The following is a 21406-nucleotide window of genomic DNA, read 5'->3' as shown; positions in this document are numbered from 1 at the left end:
AATTTATGAGTTGTTGAGGTGGTACGGGATCACCCTCAACCAGCTAGTCCCAAACGCTCTCCGACCCATAGTCGCCATGTTGGTGGTGGCTCGGCTTCAAGAAGTGGAGCTGACACCGAAGATGTTTCGGGCCATGTTTGTGCCGAGGAATCATTACTCCAAGGCTGGTATGCACTACTTTCAGCCTCGGAGGGGTAAACCCGTCGACAACCCTACGTCTATCCACAATTGGACGGGCAAGTTCTTCTTTGTGTCCTACCCCGAGGGTTGCTCATTTAAGTCAAGGTGGGGAGAGGCCTGCATGATGGTTGAGAAGTGTCCCCCCACACTTTGAGATGAGGAGACCATTGATCTAGCTCATCTACTCATGCTGGGGAGAGTTCGAGCCCAACCCTTGGTGGAGGGGGAACTCCCTCTAGTGTTCGCGAGGCTCACCACCCTTGGTAGGAAAGGTCCCGTAGTCTTTCAGCACGTTCCTTTCATCCTCGTCTTATGATACTGACTTGTCTTCTTTTGTTTGTATAGGTGCCGATGGATGCTTGGAAGTTGCTACTAGAGAGTGCCCGAGCCATGCAGAAGGCCCAAGCCAACAAAAAGCCAGGAGGACAGACGCTAAAAGGGCTTGCCAAGAGGATGCCCACAAGGGATGAGTGGGTGTCTTTCCCCACCAAGGGGGCTAATCCACAGAACCAACAAAGGAAGGCAAGAAGCCGGCCGGGGTGAACAAGAGGCCTACCAAGGTGGCTGAGGCGTATAAGAAGAGGCCCAAAGAGAGCAACTGCCGAAGAAGGTGGCCCATAGTGATTGTCCTGCTGGGGTCACCGTAATAAAGAAACCTCCCATCGAGGGGGTCGGGCAGCTTGTTAGAATCTTTCACCCCAGTGGTAGATCCACGAGGGGGATTCCATCACTGAGGAGGGGGTGGGAAAAGCCCTACTGAGTTAAATAGATCCTTCCAAGGGATCACTTCGAGATGATGCAAAGTGACCCCCAGATCATTCGCGACAAGGGGCTCTATCACTTGGCTGAGGTAAGCTTTTAGTCTTCATCTTTTCCTTTGTACTTCTCATTTTTCCTTTCTTTGTTGTAGTTCTTACCGGTGGTGCTTGATGCAGGTCTGTTTCCACTTCGTCAACCTGGGAGACTAGACGGGCCTCACCCTAGAGTGATTGGACCGATTGGAGAAGATCAACAAGAAGCTCTAGGTGGCAGTTTCCACTGGCAAGAGTAAGCGGGACAAGTTCAGGGCAGCTCACAAGGACAAGCAGGAACTCTAGAAGACTCTGGAGGATGACCTAAAGACCGTGAAGGCTTGCCTCGACCAGGTGCAAGAGGCATTGAGGAAGTCCGAGGAGGACCGGGTTAGCGTCAACAACATTGTTGTGGAGGCTCAGCGGCGGGCAACGCATGCCAAGGAGTGGGCAGCCAAGGCTAAGAAGTGGGTGGCTGAGGTGATGGAGGCCTTCAAACAGTCTTTCAGGTACCAGAAGGCCCTCATGGACTATGCGTCTGCGACGTACCTGAATGTCATCAAGGACACAAAGAAGGTCATCCTACAGATGATGCCTAACTTTGACGTCAAGGGGTTGAAGGTGATTCTAGACTCCCCCGAATGGTCTGTCATGGTCATTGATGGGGTTCTTGAAGGTGCCGAGGACTCTGCCCTCCCCCCGACTGGTGGCGAAGCTTGGCGAGGTTCTTCTTCCTGCTTGTCTTTTTGTTTCTTTTTGCTTTTTGATGTACATGTGCTCGGCCACCGAGGCCACAAATTTTTTCTAAGTGCTTTAGGGTGAATAAATGAAAAATACAAGCATTTTTTGTGCAGTGTATTCTCTCTTTCTCTCTTTTGCTCTTTTTTTTTTTTAGTGAGGGGTCTCTGCCCCTCCCGAGGTGTACCGAGGTGTACTATTGCTTGATGCCGAAGGAGGCGCACAACTCCTAAAACTTGGCATCGTCAAATTACTTCCTATTGTTGGTGACGAGCATGTGGGAGAGGCCAAAGCGACAAATAATATTCTTTGAAAATAAACTCTGAATTGCCCGAGCTGTGATGGTAGCTAGGGGTTCGGCTTCTACCCACTTAGTAAAGTAGTCCACGACGACGAAGAGGTATTTCTTACCCCCGTTGCTTGATGAAAGGAGGCGAGGAGGTCCATTCCCCACTTGCCTAAGGGTCGGGGCTGCTAAGAGCTTAGAGGGTTGTGGCCAACCGATGGCATAAGTTGGCATGTCTCTGGCATTGGTCACAACTCTGTACCAATTCGGTTGCGTCCTTGTGAAGGGTCAGCCAAAAGTACCCCTACCTTAGTGTTTTTTAGGCTAGAGCTCTTCCACCATGGTGGTTGCCGTAGATGCCTTCGTGTATCTCTTGGAGCACATACTCACCCTCCTCCTAGTGGAGGCATCAGAAGTAAGGCAAGGTGAATGATCTTCTATACAATTTTCCTTCCAGCAAGGTGTAGTGGGCTACTTGAAATCGAAGTTGCCTAGCTTCATTCCTTTCATCAGGCAACTGCTCAATTAAAAGGAAGTTGATGATGGGGTCCATCGATGATGGTTTGGCCTCTACCAGGAGGACTTGGGCCTCTTCTATAAAGGGTCGAGGTAGCTTCTCCACACGAATCGTGCAGTCGAGGGTTGCGCCTGAAGTGCTTGCTAGCTTGGAAAAAGCATAAACTCTTATGTTCTCGGCTCACATGACTTGTTGTAGGGAGTAGCGCTGGAAGTGACGAGCTAGCTCATGAACTTTGGCAAGGTAGTTGGACATGCTTTGTTCTCTAGCCTCGTACTCGTCGTTGACTCGGTTCACCAGTAGTTATGAGTTGCTAAAGGCTTCGATGTGTAGGGAGTGGAGGTCCTTGGCAAGCTACAATCCAATGCTGAGGGCCTCATACTCAGCTTCATCGTTGGATGTCGGGAAGTCAAACCTTAGTGCATACTCGATGACTGCGTTATCTAGGGTGAGGAGGATAAGGCTTGCTCCACTTTCTTTGGCGTTAGACAAACCATCAACAAAGAGTTTCCATTTAGGTTGGGCCTCCTCAGTTGGGCAATTCCCTTCAGCATCTTCGAGAGCTCGGTGGAGGGCTTGGCTAAAGATGCATTCTGCTATGAAGTTTGCTAGGGCTTGTGCTTTGATGGCATGCCTTGGCTGGTACTGTATGTCAAATTCAGAGAGCCCGATGGCCCACTTGGTCAAGCGCCCTGAGGTCTCGGGTTTAGTGAGGACATCCCTAAGGGGTTGGTTCATTAGGACCGCTATAGTGTGAGCTTGAAAATATGGCCTAAGCTTTCTAGCCAAGACCACAAGGGCGAAGGCCAATTTCTCCACCTTAGCGTACTTGGTTTCGGTGTCGCAGAGGACCTTGTTGATGTAGTATATCGACTTCTGTGTTCTGTCTTTTTTTACCAGAACTGAGTTGACTGCCTCATCCCCGGCCGTTAGGTATAGATATAGGGTTTCTCCTGGAGCTGGCTGAGCGAGGAGGGGAGGCAAGGAGAGGTATTCCTTGAGTTCGTCAAAAGCACAATGACACTCCTCCGTCCACTAGAAGTCTTTCAGGTTCTTGATGGCGCGAAAGAAGGGCAGACAATGGTCGACCGACTTTGACATGAAGCGGTTGAGGGCAGCTATTCGACTAGTGAGTCTTTGAGTCTCCTTCACCATCTGAGGGGGTGTCATGTCCAATATGGCCTGTATCTTGTTAGGGTTGGCATCAATGCCACTTTGAGTAATGACAAAGCCTAAGAATTTGCTTGAGGTGACGGAAGGCACACTTTCTAGGATTAAGCTTTATGTTGAACTTCTGCAAGGTGTCAAAGGTCTCGGCCAGGTCCAAGGTGCATCTCGTCTTTTAGGCTCTTCACCACCATATTGTCTACGTAAGCATCGACATTCCTCCCCATCTAATTTTTAAACACCTTGTTGACGAGGCATTAGTAAGTGGCCCCTGCATTCTTGAAGCCGAAAGGCATCACTTGGTAGTAGTAAGTGCCATGCTCGATGATGAATGAAGTCTTCTCCTCATCCTCAGGGTGCATCTTTATCTGATTGTACCCAGAGAAGGCACCCATAAAATTAAGTAGTTCGTACCCTGCAGTGGCATCAACAAGGTGGTCTATCGTCGACAAAGGAAAACTGTCCTTAGGGTAGGCTTGGTTAAGGTCTGTGAAACAATATAGATCCACCACTTCCCATTAGCTTTCTTTACCAAAGCCATGCTTGACAACTAGTTAGGGTACTATACATCTCGGATGAACCCGGCGTCAAGTAGTTTGCCAACTTTCTCTCCTATGGCGTTCCAACGCTCTGGTGCAAAGTTCCTCTTTTTCTACCGAACTGGCTTAGAGCTCAGATCCACGCTTAGCATGTAAGTGATTACCAAAGGGTAAATTCCGGGTATGTTAGCGGTGGACCAAGCGAAGTCATCGTCATTGGTTTTGAGGAAACTTATCAATTCGGATAGGCTTTTTGGGGGAAGGTTGTACCCAACGTGGACTGTTTTCTTGGGCTCAGCCTTGTCGAGGGGAACCGAGATGAGGTCCACGGATGGCTAGCCTCAGCTTGCTGGTTCCTCCCTAAGGTCGAGGCCCTCTAGTGGTGATGCTTCCTTGTTCTTGCCCTTAAGTGCTGCCACATAGCACTGGCGGGTATCTTGTTGGTCCCCATGAATGACTCCAACGCCGTGCTCGATGGAGAACTTGAGGCCGAGGTGGTATGAGGAGATGGCTGCCCTACGTGCATGAATGGTCGGCCTTCCCATGATTGCAATGTAGGGCGAGATGATCTTCACGACCAAGAACTCATTCATCCTCATCACCTACCGAGGCTTGGTCCTTACCGTGGCAGGTAGGATAATTTTTCTCTCCAGTCTGACCACGTTACTGGAGAAGTCAACTAGTGGGACATCGGCTAGCTGGAGACGCTCAGGCGCTATCTTCATCTTTTGGAAGGCTTCATAGAAGAGGGTGTCGGCCGAAGAGCCACTATCGACGAGAATCCTCTTGACTATGAAGTTTGCAATGACAGCCGAGATCACCAAAGCGTCATCATGCGGGGCTGTAAGGAGAGGGTCTCTTGCTACTTTGGTTTCTTAGGGGTAGGCCCTTGGATGTTTAGTTGCCTGGCGTAGGCCTTGCAAGCCAAAGCCAAGGCTCCACCCGAGGTTGTTCCCCCGGTGATGACGTCATGACTCTAGCTTTTTGTTGGTGTTGCTACAGGGAGGACGAGGCACCAACCTCACCCTCGACGTACTGCTTGATGTTCCCGCGGCGGACGAGGGACTATCTCATTCTTCAAATCATAGCAATCCTCTATGTCATAGCCAGTGCCGCGGTGGTACTTGCAGTACTTCTTCGGGTTTTCCCTCTTGGGGTTCCTCTTCATCTTCTCTAGCCACTTCATGAATTTCTTCTCCACAACCTGCATCAAGATCTGGGTCCTAGTGTGGAGTTGAGTGGCGTGTAATGAGTATAAGTCAGGGTCGAGGCCAGTGGCTTCTTGTTGTCCTTGTTGTTGTTGCTATTATGGTGTTGGTGGTCCCTACTCTTCCTCTTCTTCTTGGGGGCTCTGCTGTGGCGCTCGGCCTCCCTCTCCTAGTTATCCCCAGCTGAAGCCTCTTTAGTCGCAATGTACTTTTGGGCCTTCTTAAGAAACTTGATCTTTGTCTTCAGCGAGGTCTTGGCAACCAAACACTTGAGGGCCAAGCCAGAAAGGATCTCGTTGATGGTGGCGTGCATGGAGACCATAAGGTCGAGGTCTCAGACGTCGAGCTCTTTTTTCTTGAAGCGGTTGATGTAGGACCGTAGACTCTTGCCCCGCTTCTATTTGATGGACACCAGTGAAACTACGCTCTTCTGGCATCGTCTGTTGCTTATGAAGTGAGCAAGGAATAGGTTGGAAAATTGCTCCCACAAGCTGATTGACCGAGGGAGGCTGGAGAACCAATGACGAGTGGCCCCCCAGAAGGTGGCCTAGAAAGTCCGGCACGACAAGGCGTTGGAATACCCATAAAGTATCATGAGCACTCTAAAACGTTCAGGTGGTCATCGGGGTCTGAATTCCCATCGTACATCTCCAGTGTAGGAGCTTTGAAGTGATGGGGAAGTGGCTCAAAGATGATATCCAGGCTGAAGGCATCCATTCTTCCCGTCAGATTGCTTTGATTGGCCGAGGAACCGACTTGGCTCTCTCGGACATGAAAAGTTTGTCCTTGACAGCCCCGAGCTCGGCTCACAGCTTCGCAATCCGAGGGTCGACTGGAGATTACCACCCGTCTCTATCTTCACGGGAATGGTTAGGGTCAACACAGACTTCGGAATGCTTCGAGGCAGGAATGCACACTTCCCATATGGCACGGCGGTCGTTTAGGACATCACGGAGGTCCGAGATAGGTGCGGAAGAGGCACGGCATCCAGCCCTCAGCCCTTGAGTGGGCGCTACGACGGCCGAGGTACCCACCTTCATCCTGGGAGTTCTCCCTCTTGCGTCGATGGTGCTGTTCCGAGGAATAGCGGTTGTCTTTGGACAGCGTTGGCTCTTCCTCTCTTCAGCTGGGAGGTCTCACATTTCCAAGTGTCGGGCTGGCAGGTCGGCTGCTACCGGATTCGGCGGGCTCAACTCGTTGGGGCCGGCTAGGCCGAGTGCTGGGGGCTCAACATGCTCACATCGGCCCTGGTGATCTAACAACCCAGCGAGGCGGTTCCTGGGGGTAGACTTGCTCAACGCACTGCATGAGGTATTCAGATGATCGAGGACTGCCTGAAATTGTTCATTGGTGACCAGGTTCTGGGGGTTCCTGTTTCTCTGTACCATGGTAATTAGTGCTTAGGAGTTTTAAAGTTTAAGTTAGATGGGAATGTCTTAGCGACGTTTCCCACAGACGACGCTAATTGTTGATGCTTGGATTAGCCAAGGGCAACAAAGCAAATTCACTCCCAAGCTTTGAAGGAGGGCTGAAGGCTTTCAGGGTCCAGAGGAGGTAAGCTGAGGCCGAAGGCTGGAGGTTGAGGCTAATTGCTCCTTTGGATATTGTAGAGGCCGAGGGCTAGTACTAAGAAGGGCATCCGAAGAGGGACGAGATACGGCTCCCGCAGTAGTGAATCTCTGCAAGGGAGAAGGTGTCAGAGGCCTCGGGTGGGAACCTGAGGCAAAGACTCCAATGGTCCAGAGTCGAGGGGTCTAGATGAGGTCTCAGATAACACTAAGCCCTTAGAGGAGAGAGCACTAGAGATCACAAAGGTTTTGACTCCATTACCTTGTAGGGGATGCCTTGTATTTAAATTCGGACTTGTTAGGGGTTAGTTGGGCTCAGATAGTCCAGATGCAAGCCATACGAGGGCCTGGAAAAATGTTCTGCCAAAGCCACGCGGCGCCCTGCGATTGGGTCCAGTAGGTCCACCTCGGATAACCCCGAGCGTCCTCATGGTGACCTTATGCTGTCGCCCTCTAGTCGACATGCATCAACCTTGTATAGGCCAGCTGAATGCGCCTACATTAGTGCTCTACCTTATGCTAAAATCATTTTTAAATACTCTATTAGAGAATAAAACCCATTCAAGGACCTCACTTGCAAACTTAAGCTTTTAGGTTCAATGTTTTTTTGAGATGGTATCAAAGCCACTTTGACCAAGTGCTCTAGTGTTCGATTCTTGTCACCTCCATTATAGTTAATTAAACTTATTCAAAGACCTCACTTAACAACTTAAGCTTTTAGGTTCAATGGTTCTTTGAGACTCTCATGGTCTAGATCCTATCTGTTCTCTTTGTGGTGAAGCGGTGGAAAATATTGCTCATCTCTTCTTTGATTGTCCTACTACCAGAAGGGTTTGGTTTGCATCTCAACTATCCATCAAATTGGAGTTGCATGATGACTGGTCATTAGAAAATTGGTTTTCTCACTTGGTTTGGTTTGCATCTCAACTATCCATCAAATTGGAGTTGCATGATGACTAGTCATTAGAAAATTGGTTTTCTCATTGGTTTCAATTAGAAGATCCAACAAAACAAGCTCAACCATCAATCTTTGCCATTTGTGCTATCCTCATGTGGCATATATGGAAAGCTAGGTGCAAAACTGTGATGGAGCATAGAAATTTCTACCTAGAGTTATTTCTCATTAAAATAGGCATCAATCCACAAGAATTAGAAATTCTCCTTCCTATTGGGTCAAACTAATTTTTCCTGCAGTCAAAATTAACTTTGATTGGGCTTTGGATAGTAGTGTGGGATAGGTTGGAATTTTAATCTGTGATCACAATGGTGACTTTTGTTTTGGTAGATCATTAAAAATCCTAGTAGCATCTCCTATTAAAGTGGAAGCAAAAGCATCTCTATCTAGCCGTCAATTTGCATTACATGTTGAGATTACTTCTGTCATTATTGAGGGAGATTCTCAAGTGGTTACTAAGGCTCTGTTTGCTTTGTGGGATGGAAAAGTGTAAAAAATTACCTTTCCATTATTTGGTTTTATATGGGAAAATAATAGGAAAACATTGTTAAGAGGGAGGAGAGAGAAAAGGAAGATGGAGGGAGAGACAAAGAACTCCATGACTGAAACTCCGACATGTGTCTGCAAACCTAGATATGAGTTCTACCATGGAAGAAAACCTTTGATCTGTGTTTGCATCAATCAGGGTTCTACCATGGTGAAAACATCTTTAACGATGATTACCAACAACGGCGATGGTGCAACAGCGTTGGTGGTGCAGCAGCGGCGATGGTTATCAGCAGTGACGGTGGTTACTAGGAGCGGCGGTGGTTACCAGCAGTGGCAGTGGTGCAACAACGGTTGTAGTTACTAGCAATGGCAATGGTGCAGCAGCAGCAGTAGTGGTGGTTACCAGCAACGAAGGTGGTTACTAGCAGTGGCAGTGGTTACCAACAATGGTGGGGCAGAGGATGAAGATGAAAAAACTCGAGTTTTCTCGAGTTTTTCCACCTAGGTGGCAAAGTTTTGGTGCGACCCCAATTCCACAATTTTGGGATCTCACGTCTCACTTTTTTCTCATCCCATCACCCTATTTTCCTTAGAATATTCTCTTTTCTCATCCCTATCCCACAAACCAAACGGAGCCCAAGAGTTTGTTGGAAGGAAACTTTGCTCCTCCATGGCACATCAGATCTCTTATAACGGATTGCAAACTCTTTTTAAATCATCTCCCTCACTACTCAGTTCACTGGGTTCCTAGAGAGTGCAATAAAGTAGCTCACATTCTCGCTAAAAAAGCTCTTCAAATTCCTAGAATGTACAAACTTCTGGAATTTTTCTTTACTGAAATACCCTTTCTTTTAAATTTAGATCATCTCCATTGAAAGGGCAAAAAATGCAATTAAAAGAATACCATTAAGTGCATTCAATTACCTCTCATTGAGTCTTAGATTTAAGTCATTAAATAAATCACATTCTCTCTCATTCAATCCAATATTTATACTTTTATTTATCATCATTACACTATAAATCCATACACAATAATTATTAATAGAATGAAATTTTATGTTTTTAAAATAAACATATAAATGAAATCATATTTTTCATCTAAGTGGTGGGTAAGTAGTTCAACCATTTGGGTCAAATGGATAGTTTCATGATGTCATAAATAAATAATACAACTTTAGAAGTATAAAAAGTACTTTTGTTTATCATCATTAAATTCCACTAATAAATCCATACACAATAATTATTAATAGAATGAAATTTTATATTTTTAAAATAAACCTAAAAATGAAATCATATCTTCCATTTAGGCTGTGGGTAAGTATTTCAACTATTTGGGTCAAATGGATAATTTCATGATGTCATAAATAAATAATACAAAATTAAAAATATAAAAAATATAGAAAAAGAAAGAAATTTTGTAAAAAAACTGGACATGTTTCTATTATTCTATATTTGTCATATGAAGAAATAACTATGATAAAATAGACATAATTTTATTAATGATGGACATCAAATAGACAACTTAAAACCGATTGAAAATTAAATCATCTTCCTATTTAGGGGGTGGGTTAGTGGTTCAACCTTTCAGATCAAATAGTTTAACCCATGATGTATAATTAAAAATAAATTTTTAAAATAGAATAGTATAAAAAGTATGAAACAATTTTGAGCACATCTATAATATTATAAACTAATAATATAAACAAAAATAAGTATGATAAATACTAATTATTTTATCAATAATATAAATGAAATTCACAATTTAAAACCAGTTTGAAAATGAAATTGTTTCCATACCTAGATAGTAAGTAGGTCAATGATCTAACATACCAGGTCAAATGGGTTATGGGTAAGTCTATGATGTCATAACTAAGTAACAAATATTACATACATGCATACATACATACATACATACATACATACATACATACATACATATATATATATATATATATATGTATATAAACTCAAAGAAAAATATAAGATTTGTATAAAGCATTTGGATATAATTCTATTGTTATATATTCACCAAATTAAACAAAAATAAATGTGAAAATAAGAATTACTTTTATCGATAAGGAAAATAGAATACATGATTTCAAATCAATCAAAAAAGCAAAATGGTTTTTTCATCCAAGTGGTGGGTTAGGGGTTAAACTATCAAATCTCATAAATATTGATTCAAATCTGAATTAGGGTATATTCAAATATGATATGATCCAAAGATTCGACCAAATATCATAAATATTGATTCAAATCCAAATCCAATCAAGATGCCAAATATTCGAATTTGATACGATCCGATTTCATTTTTAAAAAGTAATAAATTATTAAAAGAAAAAGAGAAATATAATAATTGAAATAAAAAACAAAAATATAAGTATTTTATCAACTATTTCCATCATATTAAAAGTTTACAAAAATGCGATATAAATAACATATTTATAAATTAATAATAAATAACATATATTTTATATATAAATAATATATATACTATATATAAATAATTGATTTGACCACAATATTAAAAACCGATGTTCAAACAATATATTGGAATTGCATTTCCTCTTGGTAAATAAGTAATTTTTATTATCTCATAAATTAAATAATAAAAAATAAAAATATAGATTTTTTTACAAATTTCATAAAAAAAATTGAACATACATTAATATTATATATTCTTCATATTAAACAAAAATATGTTTGAAAAAATAAGGATTATTGTTAGTATAGATAGAAATGACTAAAATACAAAGAAAAAAATGAATTAATGTCTTAATCATAGTCCATTTTCCTGGTTAAATAAGGTTAGCAGTTCAACTAGTAAGGTCTTTTGGTTACTAATTATTATCATCGTCATCATTAGATATTGCCACAGTAAAAATAAATGCGGAAATAAGAATTACTTTTGTTGATGATGAAAATGTAGTACATGATTTAAAATCAATCGAAAAAAGAAAAAAAATGGTTTTTCCCTCCAAGTGGTGGGCCAGTGGTTCAACTATCCATGCCAAATGGATCAACACTTGATGTTATTATTAAATAATAAAATACATAAATTTATAAAAAATGTAAAAATTTGTAGATAATTTTGGTTACTTTCTATAATATTATATATTCATCATATAAAAAAGTGTGATTAATGAGAATTATTTTCATCAATAATAGAAATGGGATAAAAATTAGGATAAAAAATAAAAAGCATTAATGTCTAACACATGACTCCCACTAACCTTGCCAAATGGTTCAATGATTTAATTAGCTATGTCATTGTATACAAGTGGTTTGGTAGGGATGCAAATAGATTGGATTAGATTTGAATAAGGGTATATTCGAATTTGATTCGATCCGAAGATCTGATCGGATCTCATAAATATTGATTTGAATCTGAATCCAATCAAGATGTTGGATATCTGAATCTAATGCGATCTTATTTAATTTAAAAAAATAATAAAATTATTAAAAGTAAAAGAAAATATAATAGCTGAAATAAAGAAAAACAAAAAATATAAGTATTTTTCAACCATTTTTGTCATATACGAAGTTTATAAAAATGCAATATAAATAACATATTTATAAATAAATAATAAATAACATATATATTATATATAAATGATATATATATATATATATATATATATATATATATATAAATAATTGATTTGACCACAATATTAAAAACCAATATTCAAACAATATATTGGAATTGCATTTCCTCTTGGTAAAAAAGTAATTTTTATTATCTAAAAAATTAAACAATAAAAATAAAAACATAGTATTTTTTATAAATTTTATAGAAAATTTTGAAAATGAATTAATACTATATATTATTCATATTAAATAAAAATATGTTTGAAAAATAAGAATTATTATTAGTAAAAATAGAAATAGCTAAAATACAAAGAACAAAATGAATTAATGTCTCAATAATAGTCCATTTTGCTGGTTAAATAGGTTAAGGGTTCAGCCAGTAAGGTCATTTGGTTGTTAACTATTATCATCATCATCACTTGATATTGCCACGTACAAGTGGCTTTTTCAAATTTAGACACGTGGCTTTTTCAGACACGTGGCTTTTTCATTTTCTAGAAAGCTAGACATGTGGCAATTTCTAAGAAATTCCTGCTAAAGCCCACTACTAGGCTATAGCTCCCCACCATTTAGATACATCGCCCTCTCATTTTTCTGGAATGGTAGACACATGGCCTTTTTTGATAAGTTGCTACTAAAGCCCACAACCCAGTACCACCATTTTCAACCCATTCCTAAAAGAGTGCAGAAAATGCAAAAGTAGTTATCCACAACCACTTCTGCCTACATTATCAATCTCAATTAATCATTAACCCTCTATGTATTATAACAAAAGAAAACTATCCATACTCTACTAATTTTTGAAAAGCTATTTTTTAAAATAAATATTTCTTGAAATTTTAATAATTATTTAAAATATTAATAAATATAAATTTAGCAATATTGATTTCATAATATAAATTTAACATTACCGGTTCCCCGTAATTACTACGGGATCATTCACTAGTTTGCCATTAAAAAAAATGAAAACAAGTATGTGAGAGAATTGAGATAATCTTCTGAACACGAATTGAGGATTTAACCCAGAAAAAAAATCTTAATCTAAAAGCATACCTGATTGTCTTCACTGAAGCACAATCCTAAACTAGAGGTCACAACTTTCTTTAACCGCCTTTGTCGTATTGTTTGAAAAGGAGAAAAACAATGGAATGGAAGATTGGCATCAGATTGGGGCGGGGCACCCCTCCCCATCCCCAACCCTGCCCCATAGCCAAAATCCCTTACCCTGTCCTCACCCCGTCCCTGGTGGTAGGGCAGGTTTAGGAAGAGGCACCTCCTCCTTATCGAGGATGGGGAATTCCTGAATTTTCCCGCCCCAAGTCTACACCTAAAAATATATCATATTTGGGGTATTTTGGAAATTATATTATGGGAATTTAGGAGTATTTTAAACTAGTGTTTTCAACGAACAATTGACCCAGCCGGTCGAACTATTCAAACCATCACCCAACCAAGGTCCTAGGTCTGATTCAATCAAGACTCGCCAAATGATAAAAAAACCATTGACCTAGTCAAGAATCATTCAACCCAATTGGTTCAATCATTGACCCATTCAACCGGGTCACTAGGTCGTAGGTTGCACATTCAATGCATGCAAACTTTTGGAGGCCATAACTTTGCACTCCGATGTCCATAGGCGCCTTGCCCCACTATTTTTAGGAAAAAAAACTTTTTGGCCTCAAATTGCAATTTTTAACATTTTTTATAAATAAAAAAATTAAAAATTGAATTAAAAACATAAATTAAATATAAAATAATCATATAAAATATCTAAAATATATTTATTGCTAAAATATATTTTTATACACACACACTCACTATATATATATATATATATATATATATATATATATATATATATATATATATATATATATATTAATGTGGAATGACATTGCTTTAAACATTGGATTATGGAAATTTAAAGGTATTTTAAACATTAAATTTTTGGATCCTAAAGGTATTAGGAATTTGGGGAAATTTAAAGCTATTTTAGAAATTAAGGTTAAATGGCACATGGGGTCATGCCAAGCATGGCATGATCGTGTGGGTCCTGCCGGGCTGGGGATTTTAGGTCCACAGGTCGGCATGGCACAACCCATGGCCCACGTGTTGGCACGACACAAAACAGCCCGACACAACCTAGCCCACGAGCTCACAACGGGCCAAGTGCAGACCATCCGTGAAAACTAGCTGTTGGGCCCAAAAAAAATAGCTAGTTTCAGCTTTTTAGGGCTTTTTTATAGAAATACCCCTCAATCAGCAACTATAAGCTTATAAATGTCTATATAGAGGTTATTTATGTATTTTGGCTTTGGAGGGGAAGAAAAAGGACAATGATGCCCCTCTAACAACTATATCCTATAATATAACAACTACTTTGGGACTTTGGGAGCATTTGTATAAAGTGATAAATGACTTTATAATGACCAAAATACCCCTTAATATTTAAAAAACAACTAGTTTTTAGAGTATTTTGGACAATTGAATTATTTCAATTCCTATAAATAACCCTACCCCCCACCATTCTCATCACACCAATTAAGCAATTCTAAATTCTTTTTTCAATTCTTTCTTCTCATTATTTCATATTCTCTCAGTCTCTCATCTCATACTATCATAGTGTCATGCACTTAGCAATTTACGAGGCTTTGACTTTTGAGGCTTCAACCGTTGAAATCAATGTTCAAAATATCAATACACCCGATACACCAGTAAAGGCATATCGAGTAATATTGATAGCTTTTTTTTATTTTTTTAGCTTTTTTATCAAATCTAGTTCAGAGGAGTTGGTTTAAGGTTCGTCCACCCCTGAATTGGTCAAAACCCCACACAGCCTCTATAGGAGTGTACTGGAAAGCTTCCAATATGATACGTATTGACTGATACGCCCCAATAGGTATCGATACTTTGAACCTTGGTTGAAATCAAGTTGAACTAGTGGGGCCCCATGTAATGCACAGGCTTTGTTAAACTAAAATCTATGTTAAAGGACCTTTATGGTATTTTTAATTGGGCAAAATGAAAGTAAATCTAACCCAAGCATTTTTTTTTTGTTGTGTATTGTTAGATAAAATTGTATTAATTTTTAGGGTAAATTGCTGAAACCTCCTCTAAGGTTTTTGGCTGTGTTGAAACATCTCTTGAAGTTTGGTAATTGCAATCACCTCCCCTGAACTTTCTAACATAGTTGCAAGTAGACCCTCTTTGGTAAAATCTTCTAAAAAAAGGCATGAAAATGTCCAAAATACCCATGCAGTTACTTTTAACAAAAATGTTTATTTTTCAAATTTCTCTTCATAATAATCACTATCCCTACTCCTCTCTTTTCTAAAATTGATTTATTTTCCCTTCACATGAATCACTCAAAGGTAAAGTTGCAACCTTAAATTCTCTTTGTTTTTGTTGTTCATAAAACTTGTATTTTTTTTCCTATAGAAACCAGCCTCAAAGTAAGGCATGGGTATGTTAGACATTTTCATACATTCTTTTAAGAAGATTCTATGGAAGGGGTTCTACTTGCAACTGTGTTAAAAAGTTCAAGGGAGGTAATTGCAATTACTAAACTTCAAGGGGGTTCAACAATAGTTAGAAACTTCTGGGGAGGTTTCAACAATTTACCCTAATTTTTGTTATGTTAGATAAATTCTTGTTAATTTGTGTTAGTCTCAATTGAATTTAAAAGAATTTTATTTTTTTATTAATTTTCATTAGATATTTTTTTTTTATTTTTAATAATCTTTTACTATTATTACATATCTAATTTTTTATTTATTTAATATCTTGACATGGTAGAATTTAAAAATAGAAACAAAGCGAGTTTGCCTAGGAATCACACTCCCCATCCCTATCCCTGATGTTAGGGACTTCACTCCTCATTCATGTCCTTGTCCTCAATCGGGTATCTCAATTATTTCCCATGTATTGTAAAAAACTAATTTTAAAATAGAAATATTTTACATTTGGGATCGGGTTGATGTAGGGACTTCACACCGCATCCCCATCCTTATTCCCAATCAGGTATCCCAATTATTCCCTTTGCATTGTGCCATGTATGCGATAATAAAGCTCCTGCATGGTATGAAATTTGGTTGGATTTGAATCTTACCATTTTTATTACTAACTAATTTATAAATAATTTTATATAAATTTTAATAAATTTACTAAAAAGCAATTTTCATGAAAATTGAACAATAGGTGCAAACATAAGCAACACACAAATGTCACAATCTTCAACAATAGGTGCAATTATATATAGCACCTGGATATGAAAAGTATTTAAATTGTATAACAATTAAGTATATTATTTATATTATGTTTATTAATTAATTTTAAATTTGAAGTTATTATTAATGAAAATGGGACTTCTGTAATATTAATTATTAGTTATTTTATTAATTATTAATAATAAGATGTTATGATGTCCTAATAACCAATTAATTATTATTTAGGTAAGGTAAGTTAATTAATTAAATTAACTAAACTAAGCTAATCAAATTAATGGAAATTGAAGTTTTATACATTTATTAATGAATTTGATTTTAAATGGAACTTAAATCTTTTAATAATAATGTTATTAATTGATTCTTTCAGTCACCTGTATAGGACACAACTTGTCATAAATCAATTTACAATACGATGTATAAGTAACTGAAATTTTGATATAGGATTATCCGTTGTCTATATTGAAATTGGGTGAAAAATAACCAGCTTTGTTCATCGTCCTCACCTGGTTTTGTTAAAAACAAATTCTTTGAAACCCAAATTTTCACAAACTCTTGTTTTCTTCACGAATATGAAATTAAGAGTATTTTTATTCCACTATTGCTCAAACAGGTTAAAAAAACAGAAAAAAAGAAACACTTCAAATGAAAAACAAAGGCTTGGTTTGTATGCTTACCTTCCTACATCTAATGGTTGCAACCAAATAAAAAAAGTCGTGTGGTTCCAAACCGGATGATGAAAGTCAACAAAAAAGAAGCCTCATTCACTCTTCTACAACACAAAACAAAAATTAAACAAAGAAAATAAGACCCTCAACAAAGAATGCAGAAATTGACCCATGTGAAAAAATAAATGAAAAGTAAGAAGATGTATTCCCAAAACTGACCAAAGACCTCTTTTCAATGATCGGAGAAGTGAGCTGTCTTCTCAAAGAGTAGATCTCTTTCAAAAGATCTCAAAAGTGAAATCTCTCTTTCAAATGATCACAGAAGTCGATGCTTGGACTGTGACAAAAGCAGACCACTGATATCAGAGAATGGAAAACAAAACAAATACAAATGATAATTGATGTAACGGTTTCTGGTCACGTATCATTTTTTTTGTTGGATAAATAACTCGTCTGCTCCCCAGAGGCCTGTGACTCAAGGGCTGAAGTGGAGCTCCCTACATAACGCAACCCAGTTGCTCCCTACAAGAGGTGATCTAGCTACCAGCAACGACGGGAACTGAACCGGCTACTTCTTGCTGGCGATGATCTGCTCACCTTTGTAGGCGGCGGGAGCTGAGGGACCTGCGAGAACTAAATCAAAGAACCCGGGGGTGTTTACCCGGCGATGTCACTCCGATGGCTAAGTCAACACTTAGTAGCGAGCTGAAAATGATATAAGAGAATGAGAGAGCTAGAGAGCAGGGGTTACCTCCACCTTTTTCTTGCCTCCCCTTTCGCCCCTGGGGGGGTGAGGTCTTTATATACTAGAGTCCTCGTGGGTTTGGTGGAGCAGTTCTTGGATTCCCGATGTGATGGGACCTGCTTTCGTGTTAGGTGGGCATAAAGCCACCAACCGGTAAGGTTGCCCATTTCCACCTAAATCGGGGAGTGGGTGAGCTAATATAGCCGTTACAAGTCACAATCCCATAAAATGCGGGGTACGGTGGTGAGCTCATCGGGTTTGTCACACGGTGGTCGGTCTGACTAGGAGGCGAGCTACTTGTAAGTGGCAAGCTGCCTGTGGCGAACTGCCTGGGAGGGAACTGCTTAGTGGCGAGCTACCTAGTTGTCTAAGTTGTCAGGCTATGTGAGGGTGAACTGTCTGTGGCGAGCTGCCTGGTGGCAAGCTGCTTGGTGGCGAGTTGCCTAGTGGCAAGCAGCTTGTAAGTACTGCAAGGTGGCGAGTTGCCTGTAAGTGTTGCAAGGTGGCGAGCTGCCTGAGGCGAGCTGCCTAAGGCAAGCTCAAGCTATCTAGTTGTCAAGAGGCTCCACCTAGTTGGCATGAGGTGCCAGGTGTCATAATGTCATAGGAGGGCCAAATCCGCCTTCATCATTTGCCCCCCACTCCCGAGCTGAAAGTAACTCAGTGAAGGAAGTAGATTTCTCCTTTTGGCTCGTAATTCGACGAGCTCATAAGCACTGATTCAGTTTCATAGGCTTTGGGAGCTGCTTAGAAACGAGCTGCCCGTAAGGTGTCGAGGTCTCTACCAGTTTGGTATTGTAGCCTTTAGGCTTTGGGAGTGACTTGTAGTCCACTCTCCGGGACTTTGCCCATGCCAAAGAGGCAACTGGGTCTTATGCAGTATCGTGGCCTTTAGGCTTTGGGAGTGACTCATAGTCCACTCCTGAACTTTGCCCATGCCGAAGAGGCAACTGGGTCTTGAGCAGTATTGTGGCCCTTAGGCTTTGGGGAGCGACTCATAGTCCACTCCTGAACTTTGCCCATGCCGAAGAGGCAACTGGATATTGAGCAGTATTGTGGCCCTTAGGCTTTGGGGAGGGACTCATAGTCCACTCCTAAACTTTGCCCATGCCAAAGAGGCAACTGGATCTTGAGTGATGAAGAAGTCTTCTATCAGATCATCAGTTCGTGCCTGGGCCAAGCCGCCAGGTCGTTGCCAGTGCCAGGTCACACCAGGTCGACGCATGTGCCAGGTTGCCAGGCCGCCAGGCCATGCGCAGGCTGCGCCAAACTTAGCTTTCTGGGAGGACTTAGCTTTATGTAGGATGAGAACTTAGCTTTTTGTAGTGTTTTCCCATAGACGATAACAAATGATATAACGGTTTCTGGTCACGTATCCTTTTTTTGTTGGCTAAGTACCTCGTCAGCTCGTCTGCTCCCCAGAGGCCTATGACGCAGGGGCTGAAGTGGAGCTCCCTGCATAATGCAACCCAGTTGCTCCCTGCAGAAGGTGATCTAGCTACCAACAATGACAGGAACTAAACCAGCTACTTCCTACTGGCGATGATCTACTCATCTTTGTAGGCGGCGAGAGCTGAGGGACCCGTGAGAACTAAATCAGTGAACCTAGGGGTGTTTACCTGGCGAGGTCACTCCGATGGCTAAATCAACACTTAGTAGCGAGTTGAAAATGATATAAGAGAATGAGAGAGCTAGAGAGCAGGAATTACCTTCACCTTTTTCTCGCCTCCCCTTTTGCCCCTGGGGGGTGAAGTCTTTATATATTGGAGTCCTCGTGGGTTTGGTGGAGCAGTTCCTGGATTCTCGTTGTGATGGGACCTGCTTTCATGTTAGGTGGGCATAAAGCCACTAGCCGGTAAGGTTGCCCATTTCCATCTAAATTGGGGAGTGGGTGAGCTAATATAGCTGTTACAAGTCACAATCCCGTAAAATGTGAGGTATAGTGGTGAGGTCCTCAGGGTTGTCACATGGTGGTCGGTCTGACTAGGAGGTGAGCTACCCGTAAGTGGTGAGTTGCCTGAGGCAAGCTGCTTGTAAGTGGTGCAAGGTGGCGACCTTCCTAGTGGCGAGCTACCTGAGGCAAGCTATCTGAGGCGAGCTCGATCTGTCTAACTGTCAAGAGGCTGCACTTAGTTGGCATGATGTTCTAGGTGTCATAATGTAATGGGAGGTCCAAATCCGCCCTCATCAATAATGGTCGCTGAATCTAGATGAGATAATGGTCTCTCAAACCTTGAAAGAGCTTTCTTGGATGTAGATGGAGAATAATTGCTTGTACGGTGCCAAAAACAGAAAAAAATGCAGTGTTTACCATGACAAAAATAAAGCAAAATGACTGGCAAGGCATTGGTGCGAACCGAAGCAAAGGAATTGTGAGTGAGGTAGTGAGGCTACGTACCGGGGTCTCCATTAAAGACAAAGGAAAGCCAAGAGTAGGAGGTAGGCTAAAGGCTAGGGAGGATAAAGTGATAGAATCATGATCTCGTTATGAGTTGGAACCCTACTTATAGGGAGAGATCCCGAGGTCTCGAAAGAAATGAGTCAAAATCGTTTGATTCCCATTAGGAAAGAGAATCTCGAATTCGTTGTCAGTTGTCAGGAAGCATTGCTAGGGTTTTGCCACGTGTTATGAGATATCTCAAGGATGAGCTTTAATATAATAAAAAGTTCAAATAATAAAATAGAATGGCTTTTCTTTTGTTGGTCTGCTCTCAACTTGTTGTTTTCTCTTTAATTAATTGTATATGCTTATGTGATATCATCATGTGGGCTCCACCTATCAGACATGGAAGAGGGGTGCCTAACCCCTTCCCTCTTCCATTCAAGTCTTAACCAGACTGGTTTAGCAAATGCCTCAGGCCTTAGAGTACTATAAGTGCAAAATGATTTTTTTGATTTCATTCTCAGATGTCCTGATGGAGGATGATTTGGCCCGACCTACAAAATGATGACATGTGGACCTGACTCAGCGTGAGCAACAGCTCAGCATCATAGCCTGGTAATGGCTAAGTAACGAGCCTATAAAGCAGCTCACTAAGGGAAGAGCTTGCAACAATGCGAGCTCCGAATTCCCCGAGCTACCTCAAAGGGGATATTCCGATGCAACTTTAGCTAGCGAGCTAGGGAAACCAGCTCGCTTAAGCCCCCAAGCAAATAAGTCATTCTAGAGACTGATCCTAATAAGGGTAACCCTGAAGTATTCCTAAGCTCGCTACAAAATAGCTCGCAAGTGAGCAGCGCGAGCATTTCTCAGGAAGCTTATATCTAATAGACTGTACCAATCAAACTGCACCACGTCTCTTGACCGTTAGCGCAGTCCCTGTCCTTTCGACGGTCTGTACCCATGACTCTCAATAGGCGAAGGCATGCCTGTCCTTTGGAGATGTGTCACTGATCCGAGCAAGGAGTACATTGCAACGACCACCTGTGCAGCCCTAGCAGGTGACGGCTGTGGCAGGGACCCAGTGGCGGTTACGCCCGATCTGACAAAGAACGCCCCTATAAAAGCCCTTGAGGCAGAAGGGAAAGGGATCTTCAGACTTATACTTCCGCACTCTCATACTCTAACTAAATACATCTTTGCTCGCAAGCTAATCTATCGGGCACAGTGAAAGTGCGACCTATTCTCTTAGCTTTCGCACTCTTCTTTTCTCTTTCCCCTGCATTTTGACTTAAGCATCGGAGTATTTCCACCGGATAAACCCCCGGGAATCCTTCTTTTCCATCTTCTCAGGTGCTGCC

The 21406-nt window shown here is 41.0% G+C and overlaps 1 protein-coding gene across 1 annotated transcript; it reads right to left on the bottom strand.

Moving 5' to 3' along the window:
* Positions 1-2866: 2866 nt before the first annotated feature.
* Positions 2867-5428, bottom strand: LOC148875051 (uncharacterized). Its single transcript, XM_088963392.1, has 2 exons — positions 5255-5428; positions 2867-3508 (listed from the first exon to the last, which is right to left on the bottom strand). Exons 1-2 carry the CDS (start codon positions 5426-5428, stop codon positions 2867-2869), a joined length of 816 nt encoding a protein of 271 aa, XP_088819518.1.
* Between the last annotated feature and the right edge of the window lie 15978 nt (positions 5429-21406).

Source organism: Nelumbo lutea, chromosome 1, assembly GCF_056320005.1.
Source record: "Nelumbo lutea isolate HS-2025 chromosome 1, American lotus-T2T, whole genome shotgun sequence".
In the NCBI taxonomy this organism is placed as follows: domain Eukaryota; kingdom Viridiplantae; phylum Streptophyta; class Magnoliopsida; order Proteales; family Nelumbonaceae; genus Nelumbo; species Nelumbo lutea.
Note: the sequence above shows the minus strand (reverse complement) of the source record. Positions and strands in the feature narration are given on the sequence as shown.

Excerpts from the sequence above, each read along its gene's own strand:
- LOC148875051 (XM_088963392.1), bottom strand. The coding sequence starts at position 5,428 with ATGCAGGTTGTGGAGAAGAAATTCATGAAGTGGCTAGAGAAGATGAAG. Across the intron at positions 3,509-5,254 it reads CGCCGCGGGAACATCAAGCA|GAATACCTCTCCTTGCCTCC; the intron begins GTACGTCGAGGG and ends GACGAACTCAAG.